This window comes from Bos indicus x Bos taurus, chromosome 28 (genome assembly GCF_003369695.1).
Source record: "Bos indicus x Bos taurus breed Angus x Brahman F1 hybrid chromosome 28, Bos_hybrid_MaternalHap_v2.0, whole genome shotgun sequence".
Lineage (NCBI taxonomy): Eukaryota > Metazoa > Chordata > Mammalia > Artiodactyla > Bovidae > Bos > Bos indicus x Bos taurus.
The window spans coordinates 7,285,789-7,296,922 of record NC_040103.1 but is presented as its reverse complement, the minus strand read 5'-3'; the positions used below and the strand labels follow the sequence as shown (position 1 = coordinate 7,296,922).

Sequence of the window (11,134 nt, the reverse complement as noted above, 5' to 3'; positions counted from 1 at the left end):
TGGGCATTTGACTGCCAGTACTGGTGTGGGCATCTCGTTTTCAGCTCTATCCCGAGCTCATTCCTACAGTACTTTGCACGGCTCCTGAATTATTCTTGTTTTCAGTATTTATTTTTTTATGCAGCTGTCGGGAGCCCACTGCAGACCCACTGTATCAATGTCTTTGTGGGTGGTGCCAGGCTGCTCCTTTTTAAAAACAATCTAGGTGATGGTGAGCGCACCTTCCAAATGTTCCTCTGGCCCATTCTCATGGCACTCTAAAATGATTTAGAGCCCCCGGACAGGCCAATCTCCAATTAAGAATCGATGGAGTTGGTGTAGATACTACATTAACGTTTCACGAGAGAGCCTCTTTTCCTTAAAAAGTTACCCAGGCCATTCTGGTAGGACCCGCCCAAAGCGCCGCGACTTGGACCAAGGCGAGGCTGCAAGCCTCCTACCTGCGGGCGGGTGCTCGGGACAGCCGCGCACGCGCACGCACTCGCGCACGCCGGCGCCTTCCTTTGGGCGCCCGGGGGCGGCGGCGCGCGGGGCAAATGGAGTGGGTGCTGGCGGATGCGCTGCTCTCGCAGAGCCGGGACCCCCGGGTCCTGCTTGGGGCGCTGTGCCGCGGGGAGGCATCTGCGGAGCGCGTGGAGACCCTGTGTTTTCTTCTGCAGCGACTGGAGGATGAGGAAGCGCGCGGCGGCGGCGGCGCGGGCGCGCTCCCGGAGGCGGCGCGCGAGGTCGCCGCCGGGTATCTGGTGCCGCTGCTGCGGGGCCTGCGCGGGTGCCCAGCGGGCGGCGCGGATGACCCCGGTCCCGCGGCCCGCCAGCGCCGGCGCGTCCTGAGGGCGGCAGGCGCTGCCCTGCGCTCGTGCGCCCGCCTGGCCGGGGGCCCGCAGCTGGCGGCCGCGCTGGCCGAGGAGGCGCTATGTGACCTGCTCAACGCGGGGCCCGCGCCCGGCCTCGAAGGGGCCGCCGAGGCGGCCGTGGAGGTGCTGGCGGCCGTGGGGTCCTGCCTGCGGCCTCGCGAGGACGCGCCCCTGCTGGAGCGAGTGGCGCGGGCCGCTCTCGCGCTGGCGCTGGGTGGGGACAAGGCGGGGCCGTCCCCGGACGCTGCGGCGCTGGTTGCCGGGCGGCTGCTGCCGGCTCTGGGCCGGTGCGGCGGGGCGGCGCTGCGGGCTGTGTGGGGCGGGCTGGTTGCGCCCGGGGTGTCTGAGGGGCCGGGCCGCGTCGGGTCGCAGCTGCTGATTCTGAGCGCCCTCGCCGAGAAGCTACTGCCAGAGCCCGGCGCAGACAGCGTGCCTGCCTCGCGCGAGGCGGGCCTGGACGCCCGGCGCTGCTGGCGCTTCTGGAGCACGGTGCAGGCCGGGCTGGCCTGGTCTGAGGACGCCCTGACGCGCAAGCGGGCGCGCTACCTGCTGCAGCGGGCTGTGGAGGTGTCGGCGGAACTGGGGACCGACTGCGCGTGCGCCCCCGGCGAAGGAACCGGTACTTGCCTCTGCTCCCTGGCCCATCCCTACTTGACTTTCTGCGAGGCCGGCCTTTCTGTTTCCGGTGCTGTCGCCGCGATTCGTACAGAATTTGGTTATTCTCGTGGTCCCCATAGAACCTGAAAAACCTTGGGAACCTCATCTCCAGGGTGTTCTCTGAACTGTAGCAAATCACTGCAGCACTGTTAGAAGAGTCCCCATTTAGGATAAATTCTCTGACCCAGAGCGGGTGGAATACTGCATTCGTGGAATAATTTAGGAACTAGTCCAGCAGGATATTAACAGACCAAAATTGCACTATATCGTGGGCTCGTTCAAATAGAAAAGAAGGGATAGCACCCATCAAATTGAAAGGAAAAGTATTTGCATGTACTGACCTTCGAATTGAGCCTTGAGTATTAGAATTTTGTCATGGGAAACCCATCACAATCCTTCGGTAGTTCTCTTAGGAGGATTTATTAATATTAGTTAAGTATATGGGCCTTAAGTCGACCTTTGGCGGAAGGTATTTTTGCAGTTGATTTAATAGAATGAGGTATTAATTAATTTTACATTTTGAGCCTGTGCGTCCTACCAGTTTTTTTACAGGATAAAAGTGGACAAAATAGCAAGGCCTCCCTTTAGTTTGGTTTGTTACTATTGATCAGTTTGTTCACTGAAATGTGTGAAAATACACCTAAGTCATTTAAATTTATTTTGATCTATCGAAGTCCAAAATGAATTGATTGAGTCAAAACTGCCTCAGTGGATGGAAAATTTCTATCCTTTCAACTGTGGCTGCCTACTTATTTATTTATACTAGTAAAAGAGTTTTGTTCCGCTGAAGATGTGAGTAGATTATATTTTTATACACGTTTAAAACATCAGATAGTAGATATTTTAATAGCCCGCAAGTTGATGATCATCCAGTGAGAGCTGTCGCTGGAAAACATTTTTATTTTATTTTAAAATTTATTTATTTTAAAGCATCAATCATTCTGCAGTTTTAAAGATAAGCAATAGTCTTATGTTTGCCTCCCATCTATATTTCCTTTATTTCAAAGAGCAGCCACTTTTACCTCTTTGAGCTGATTATTTTGGTGTCTATCCCTATATCTTGACATAATCTAGTAATATAAAACCCATTATCTTACTTGCAATTTTGATTAAATGTGAGTTCAACAAAATTATGACTATGCAAGTACTGTTCACCAGTGATCTATGTAGTAATCTATGATTTATTTTTTCCTTCCTGCAAGTTTTCCCTGTATTTGTCATTTATGTTTGGTTGCCTCCATACTTAACCACTAATTCAGCCCCAGATTCTTAGTCGTTTAAATCTTTCCTGTACTAGTGAGATCATCAGTCATAAATTTTCCTGAAGAAGTCTCTAGAAGAGACTTTTAGAAAAGAGACTCTAGAAGAGACTTTAGAAAAGTCCCATTACAAGCTCAGCCTTGTGAACACCACTGACATTCTTAGATCTGCCTTCACTTTTACCTGGGGGACTCCCTTCACCTGCTCCTGTGTTGAAGCTCTTTTCCTGGAGTTCTTACCTTCAAGACCTTGAGTATCTGATAATTTAATCAAAGGATCCTTTATGTCTTTTCTGTGAATTCCACCTGACACTTTTTTAGTTTCTGTCTCCTGGAAATCCCCATCTGTTTGTGCCTGTTCACCTTTTCCATTAGATCCTTTAACATACTAATCACAGGTATATGTAGGTTCTATTTTTGGACCATCTTTGAGTCTGGTTTTGTTTTCTGTTTTATCTCTTGGCAATGAGATTACTTTTTTTCAGTAGCAACTGAATTATTTATGCCTTAGAGATAGGTACTCTGTTAGATTGTTGGGGTTGAGTCACTGGCTGAGCTGGCTTTGGATTTTGTTATTGCTGTAGTTGGTGGATTGTTGTCTCCTTATGTTTAGAAACATAAAATTTTCTATTTAGGAACTAAATCTAGAAACTGATTTTCTTTTTTAAACCATATCAGGCCCAAGTCTGTTTTGGTGGTCTGAGAAGAAAAAAGATGAGCTTCTAAAGTTTTGGGAAAACTATATTTTAATTATGGAAACTCTTGAAGGAAATCAGGTAAGTGTTTTCATATTTTATCAAATCATGTACAGGTGCAGTTTCTTTTTTTCCCCCAAACATTCTGTAGAACCAATACAGAAAGGTCAGCTTGGATATAGCATAATGGAATGCAAGCGTACCTTGTTTTCCAGTATGAGTGAGTGAAGTCGCTCAGTTGTGTCTGACTCTCTACAACCCTATGAGCTATAGCCTGCCAAGCTCCTCTGTCCGTGGGATTTTTTAGGCAAGAATACTGGAGTGCGTTGCCATTTCCTTCTCCAGGGGATCTTCCAGACCTAGGGGTCGAACTCAGATCTTCCATATTACAGGCAGACTCTTTACCATCTGAGCTACCAGGGAATCCTGTTTTCTTTTCCAGCATAGATTAAGGTTAAATGTAAACTCAGGAAGGAGGAGAGTGAAAGAGCTGGGTTAAAACTAAATATTTAAAAGAAAAAACTAAGATCATGGCATCTGGCCCCATTACTTCATGGCAAATAGAAAGGGAAAAGGTGGAAGCAGTGACAGATTTCCTCTTCTAAATGCTCTAAAATCACTACGGATGGTGACTGCAGCCATGAAATCAGAAGATAGTTGCTTCTCGGTGGGAAAGCTGTGACAAACCTAGACAGTGTGTTGAAAGGCAGAGAGATCACTCTGCCAATGAATGTCTCTATCGGCAAGGCTATGGTCTTCCCAGTGGTCACGTACGGTTGTAAGAGCTGGACCATAAAGAAGGCAGAGAGTCAAAGAATTGATGCCTTCAAACCGTGGTGTTGGAGAAGACTCCTGAGTCCCTTGGACAGCAAGGAGATCAAACCACTCAATCTAAAGGGAAATCAACCCTGAATACTCATTCAAAGGACTGACACTGAAACTGAAGCTCCAACTTTTTGCTCACCTGATGTGAATAGCTGACTCTCATGTAACGTCCCTGATGCCTGGAAAGATTGAAGGCAGGAGAAAAAGGCGTCGAGGATTAGATGGCTGGATGACATCACCGATGCAATGGACATGAACTTGGGCAACTTGGAAAGATGGGGAGGGACAGGGAGGCCTGGCGTGCTGCAGTCCATGGGGTTGCAAAGAAGTGGACACAACTGAGGGACTGAACAACAACACAATGTAAACTCAGGAAATTAAAGAATACTTCGGTTGACTTAATTTATCAACCAAAAGATTTGGTCTTATTTGATCTTCCCTTGACATTTACTTCTAAAGTGTTTGTTAGGTTTTAGTTTCTCTATGTTATAAATAATCTCCAAAGAAATACACAGTGAGGAAAATGTTACTTAAAGTCTGAGGTCAGTTGTTATTAAGTAATAGTGACCATTTGATTTTGTAGGCTTGCTTTCTTTTCTTCCTTTCAGTTCTTACATCTTTGCATTCTTTGGTTCTGAGAATAGAAACCTGAAAAATCATTTTCAGTTGACTTTGAATTAATCTTAGTAGGAACATGGAATTTTTAAGTTAGGAGGACTCTCTTTAGAGATTAACATTTCGATTTACATTCATTAGAATCATCTGGTGCCTTATTAAAGTATCAGTTGCTGGATCTGGTCTGCAGAGTTTCTGATTCATTAGGTCTGTGGTGTGGCCTGAGAATTGAAATAGTTTACATATTCCCAGGAGACACATATGCTGCTGTTCTAGGGACCACACTTGGAGACCTCTTTGTTATAGGAGTTCCCAGTATGTAAGCTGCAGATTGCTGTGGGACCAGCCATCATGGAGTGACTGTAAGGTGTCAGTCCAGATGCACTGACTGTTGACTAAAATAAAGAAGTACTCATGTGCTAAATGTATGTAGGTGTGGGGATGCGGACTAAACGAAAAACATTTCCAAATTTATATAAACTATGATTTTCCTTAATCAGTGCATCCATAACACCCTCACTGTTTAGAAACTCTAAGTTAGTTGCCTTTAGTTTCTAGGATATGTACATTAGACGCTGGTATCTGCAAGAGTCTAAGAAAAAAGAGCATTGAACGCTGAGCTGGCTCTACGTCTAAATGTGTGGCCTTGAACAACTTGAGTGACTAGAGAAAGCATTTCAGTATTTTTTCATCTTTGTAATACTGGTATTATCAGCCCTGCCTGCTTCCCAGGACAGTTAAGGATTACATGACATAATTTATGATACTCTATAAATGTAATGTTACTGTAATTATGTTCTAGGTTATATTTATTAGCTTTGCCATACTCAGTCTTGAATTTGTATGATTTAAAAACTGGAAAAATCAGGCACCTTCTGCACATTTTTTTACATGGGTGTGGTGGGGTCAGGGAGGGTGGAGATTGTGGGGGGAGGAACAGATGAGTGACTTACATAAATATATAATAATACTTTGGTTTTTAAAGGTGAATTTTCATTTCCTATGGCTTTTTGCTTTTGTTTTCAGATACATGTTATAAAGCCAGTTTTACCAAAGCTAAACAGTCTGTTTGAATATGCAGTGTCAGAGGAAAATGGTAATGGCTGCTTCTATTTTGATTTTTTATGATGCATCATTTACCCCCTTATTTTATAACTAATTATTGTTCTTTGTGGAGAATGTTATATGAATATGTAAATTCGCTGCTACCGGGAGACAGCTGCTAATATTCCAGATACATACCTTGTGGATGTTTTTTCTGACTCAGCAGTATATCCAAGTGCACTTACCTATGTCCTTAAATAGTCTTTGAGAATTTAATTTTAAATGGCTGCAGAGTTTTCTATAATTTAGAGGCATTGTAATTTTATAAACTTATGATTATGGAAAATTTCAAACATTTGCAGAAGGAGAAGAGTTTGTGTGATGAACCCTATCACCTAGCTTCTGCAGTGATCAGTTCCTGTCTTACATTGCATGTGGCCTCACTTGCTCACTCTTCATCAAATGATTTTGAAGCATATTCCTAGACAGCATATCATTTCATCTGTAATTATCTCAGTATATATCCTTAAAAGATAAGGACTCTTTGGTAATGTTTTATGTATGGTGTATTATTCATTTTTTAATAAGCGTTGTTTGGTATTATATATTCTAACTGCTTTCCAGCTTTGTTCTCTTAATATATCTGTTTCATTGTTAAAGTTGCTTTCTTAGTATTTCAGCCATTGTTCTGTAGGTTAGACTTCTGGGGAAGGGAAAATTCTAAGATACTATTTTAAATATAGTTTTTAAGTCCTTAATCAGTACTATATTATGAGGGCTTTTTAGGAGAAATAAAATGAAGATGGAGCTTCCTAAAATTATCTTACAAAATTAAGTTTAGATAAATGAGACAGCTAAATGCAGGCTAACTGTTTTGTATTCATATGAATGATGAAATGCTACATTATCGTGTTTACACATGAGAGTTAACCTAGGTAAATGGGTTTCAGTGCCTGCTTTAGATAATTACAACTTTAATAGTGTGACCCCTTAGGAATTGAGCTTTATTCAGCTGATTGCTATGGTTGTTTTCTGATACACTAGAATTTTTCACAGACCATAAGAATCTATAGTCCCACCTGGGGCTAGAATTTAATTAAATCCTGTTGTGACTTCACTTATGCATTTACTGTTAAAATGATTCTCTTATTACCACATTTTGCCCACAGCTCTCGGCAAAACAAATCAAATAGCAGTGACAGATTTTGAAAAATTACCACTGCCAAAGAATTGAACAAGCATCTTGATGTAAATAACACACACAAAGGGACTGATGTATTTATAGAATGCCATGAGTTTAAAATGCTGAATTTTTTTCCTAAAAATATTAAGGATATTTGAAAAGAGTTAGAGTATCTCTAAGGTACATACTTATTTCATTTTTTGTTTATCACTCATTCATGTATTTACTTAATAGATGCATACTTAGTGTCCAGTACGTACTGAGCACTGGGGTGAAGTGGTGAGACAGAAGAGCTATTTTTGGTCCGTTTTCCAGGAAAAAATGGTTTTGATTATAAAGTTCTAGAGAGACGACAAAAAAATGACAGCAATGAAATACTAGTAAGGCCATACCTTGGTGAGGCAAGCCAGTCAAGGCCTGCCTTAGGACTGACTCAGAGTGGAGCAGATAGCTCTGGGTGCAGAAGCCCTGAGATGGGAGTGGATCCAGCGGGTAGAGCACCCGACTAGTGAGGCACAGCTTAGTGGTGCTGGAGGGGTGGCCTGAGGCTGGAGTAGTTGTCAGGGGCAGTTTCATGCCTGGTTTGGATTTTATTCTGAGTTTTGAGAAGCCACTTAAGGGTTTTAAACAGAGGAGGGACAGTTTCAGATGAAAAATGGATTAAAGTAAGGTGAGAGAATTGGTTGAAATCACCCCATACCTAAAGTTCCAACCTCTGTGTGTGGAATCATATTTAATTTTGTACACTGTAGTCACTCTGACATTTGCTTGCAGTCTTTCTAAATGAAACTGAAAATGGAAAATCGAATACTGAAGTGATTTTGGTTATTCAGTAGTTAAACACCTTTGAACGTGATTGTGGTAATGAAGTTAATGTATTTGTGTGTGTGTTTATTTATGAATATATAGTCTATGCGGAGCCATGTAATGTGAGAATCAAAGTCAACTTTGGGTGTTTATTTTCACAGGATGCTGGCTCTTTCACCCATCCTGGCATCTGTGCATTTATAAAAGAATGTTTGAAAGTGAAAATAAAATCCTGACTAAAGAAGGCGTTACCCATTTTTTGGAACTGTATGAAACAAGGATTCTTCCATTTTCACCAGAAATTTCTGAGGTAATGGCACCCTCTCCCTCCCTTGTTCCCTCTGTCAGAAGATAAGAGGAGAAGGCATTTGTTGTATCTTATGTGATCTTCAAAAGTACATACTGGGGCTTGAAAATCGCAAATAACACTTCAGAGATTTGCTGAAAACAAACCCTATATCTCTAAACTAGGCTCTCATACTTGGGCTTTGTCGACAGGCTGCTGCATCATTACCGTGATGAAAAGTAGTCCTTGGTTATCTGTATTCTGAACAAAAGTCAGCAGCGTGAACCCTGGACTAGAAGTATGGTAGTGATACTCTCTCCATGGTTCTGAAGCACTGAATTATTGCTCTTTGTCTAGTGGTGCTACTCCTCCGGTTCTGAGTCAGTGAATTACTGTCTGCTGTACTGAGCAGGGGTTGCTGTTTGAGCTATGTTATTAGAATGTGTACTTTTCCTCTTGTCAGAAATCACACAGAGTGATGACCCTGTGGGAATTACAGCTGTGATTTTAAGTCCTGTTATGATGACATGAGTTGGATGATCATAGACTTAGGAATAGTAATTTACCTGTCATTTAGAGGTAACCTAAATGTCCCTAATTATCCACGTACATGTACGGTGTTTTAGTATGCATCCTTTTTCTACATTCTCCTAGCCTTCTTGCGCTTCCTGAAAGCATGCTTTTGTCTTCTAATGTTTTCGAAGATATGGTTTTCCCCATTTATCATCCAGGTACAGGGGCTTAAGTTTTCTCTTGGGTATCTTTCTGTTTTTCACTAGTCACTACCTTTATTTTCTACCATGTGTCCCTTCTTTGGATTCCTTTCTTCTTTCTCAGCACAGCATGTGCTCTCTTAGTATTCCATACATTTTTATCAGGTTGGAAAGTTTGGTTTGATACCTGGGATTAAGGTATCCTCCAAGGCTATCATAAATCAGCCTGCAGCATAAGAGATTGCTTATAACAGCTCTTCAGTAGGCCTGCGTAGGATGTACAGTTAGGGCAAGTTGACTTTTCAAAATTACAGTTACAGCGTAACGTCAGATTTTTTTTTCCTTTTTTTTTTTTTTAGTTTATCATTGGACCATTAATGGATGCACTTTCAGAGAGCTCTCTATACAGCAGGTAAACATGCATTTTATTTAGCAGCAATGCAGTCATATGTATTTGATTATAAATTTAACTTGATTATGAAATATGACCAGATTGTTAAAAATGCATTTGGTGGATAAATATATGTTGCCTCGTAGACATTCAGCTTTTTCTTACCATGTTGTCCCTTCTGGGTTTGTGATTCTTCTTGTCCTTCTAGTAGTTGTATCTGGGGTTTTCTCTTTTTCTTTTCTTTCCTACTCTGAACCCATCCTTTCTTGGGTTTTGGGGAAGGACACCTCACATAGGCACTTTCTTTCCCTTACTCCTGACTTCTGCCCTCTTGGAATTTATGGTGGCTTTGGCTAACCAACACGACACTTTTTTTTCCTTTAACTTTCAGTTTTGACTTATAGAAAAGTTGTGAGAATAATACGGAGAATTCTGACTTACCTTTTATCCACATTCCCTAAATGATAGTGTTTGACCACATTTGTTTAATGGGCATCTTTATGTATGTATATGTGTCTTTGCATCTCCGTTTCTCTGTTTCTTAGCTCTGTCTGTTGAGCAGACTCACCCATCTACATTTCAGCATCTGTCCTTCCATCCATATTAAAAACCATCCGTCACACCAGTATACCCATTTCTAGTCCACTACCACGGGGTTCGTTCTAACGTTTTCCTTTCCGTGTCAGATGGTGGAGGCCATTCTCTACTACATGTTGCTCATTTAATACCTTTACGCTTCATCAAGCTTGATACTGAGAAGAGTGTCAGCATTGTGCCTTTCCTCATTTTTTGAGCTTTATCTGTACTCTTGAATTGTATCTTCAGAAATTTCCCTTGCTTTTGAAATTATGTTGTATTAATATTTCTAATTCTGATAACTAAGTTTATACTTGCTAGTCTTTTGTTTGATATATCTCTAATAGAGCAAGCCACCCTGGTGGCTGGCTCAGTGGTAAAGGATCCACCTGCAGTGCAGGAGACCCAGGTTCAATCCCTGGGTCGGGAAGATCTCCTGGAGAAGGAAATGGCAACCCACTCCAGTATTCTTGCCTGGGAAAAACCATGGACAGAGACACCTGGAGGGCTTCAGTCCATGGGGTCACAAAAGAGTTGGACACGACTCAGTAACTAACACTTGCACTTTTGCTCTTCTGATAGAAAGTACTCTGACAGTCAACTTCTTTAAAGATTTTAAATCAACCTGTGCTAAGTTACATTAATATTCAGTCCTATTTACTATCAAAAAAGCATATCAATGCTTGATTTGTCAATTACTTTTATTTTTCAAATAACTCATTACTACTGAATAGCTTTCTGAAGCAGACAGCTGGAGAGCAGTAAAACCAACTTGGTGGTTTCTGAGAGTTGACAAACACATTTATTATGAAATGCCTTCGGTTTGCTCCCACACTAGTGTGTTCAGTTAACAGATAATGTTCCTGGCAGAAGCAAAAGAAACAAAAATAAAAGTGTCTTTAGTAGATGTTAGCAATCAAATGCTTCTGCAGAAGTGGTTTATTACTAACATATGTCTTTTACTTAATACTTAAAGGTATTAAATCATTGGAGTATGTGTTAGAAATAATAAAATATAATTTTAAATTACCATTTCTAGACTTTTCTTAAAATGATACTGTTTGGCAAGGTTGATGCATATGTGTCAGATAAAGTGTCATAAAAGGAGATCTATGCCTGCTTAGTATAACCCATTACTAACTCACATCAGTTTTTCAGTAATATCCTGATGTTTTTGTAATCGGAGGGATTCTTAAGATTTTACTGAAAAATAAAATGCAGGTTCAGAA

General features: G+C 41.8%; 1 protein-coding gene across 8 annotated transcripts in view; it reads left to right on the top strand.

Moving 5' to 3' along the window:
- Window positions 1–493: 493 nt before the first annotated feature.
- The window catches only part of TARBP1 (TAR (HIV-1) RNA binding protein 1), a 65,332-nt gene continuing 54,691 nt past the window's right edge, over window positions 494–11,134 (top strand). For 6 of the 8 annotated variants that reach the window (XR_003509256.1, XR_003509253.1, XR_003509257.1 and 3 more), the window contains exons 1-5: window positions 494–1,539; window positions 3,449–3,546; window positions 5,932–6,001; window positions 8,101–8,249; window positions 9,298–9,350. Coding sequence is in view for 3 of the 8 variants with exons in the window: in XM_027531134.1 (XP_027386935.1) it covers window positions 537–1,539; window positions 3,449–3,546; window positions 5,932–6,001; window positions 8,101–8,249; window positions 9,298–9,350 (1,373 nt within the window). In the remaining 5 variants the exon portion in view is untranslated. The remainder of the gene's footprint in view (window positions 1,540–3,448; window positions 3,547–5,931; window positions 6,002–8,100; window positions 8,250–9,297; window positions 9,351–11,134) is intronic. The other 2 variants (XM_027531132.1, XM_027531133.1) reach the window with 2 other exon arrangements.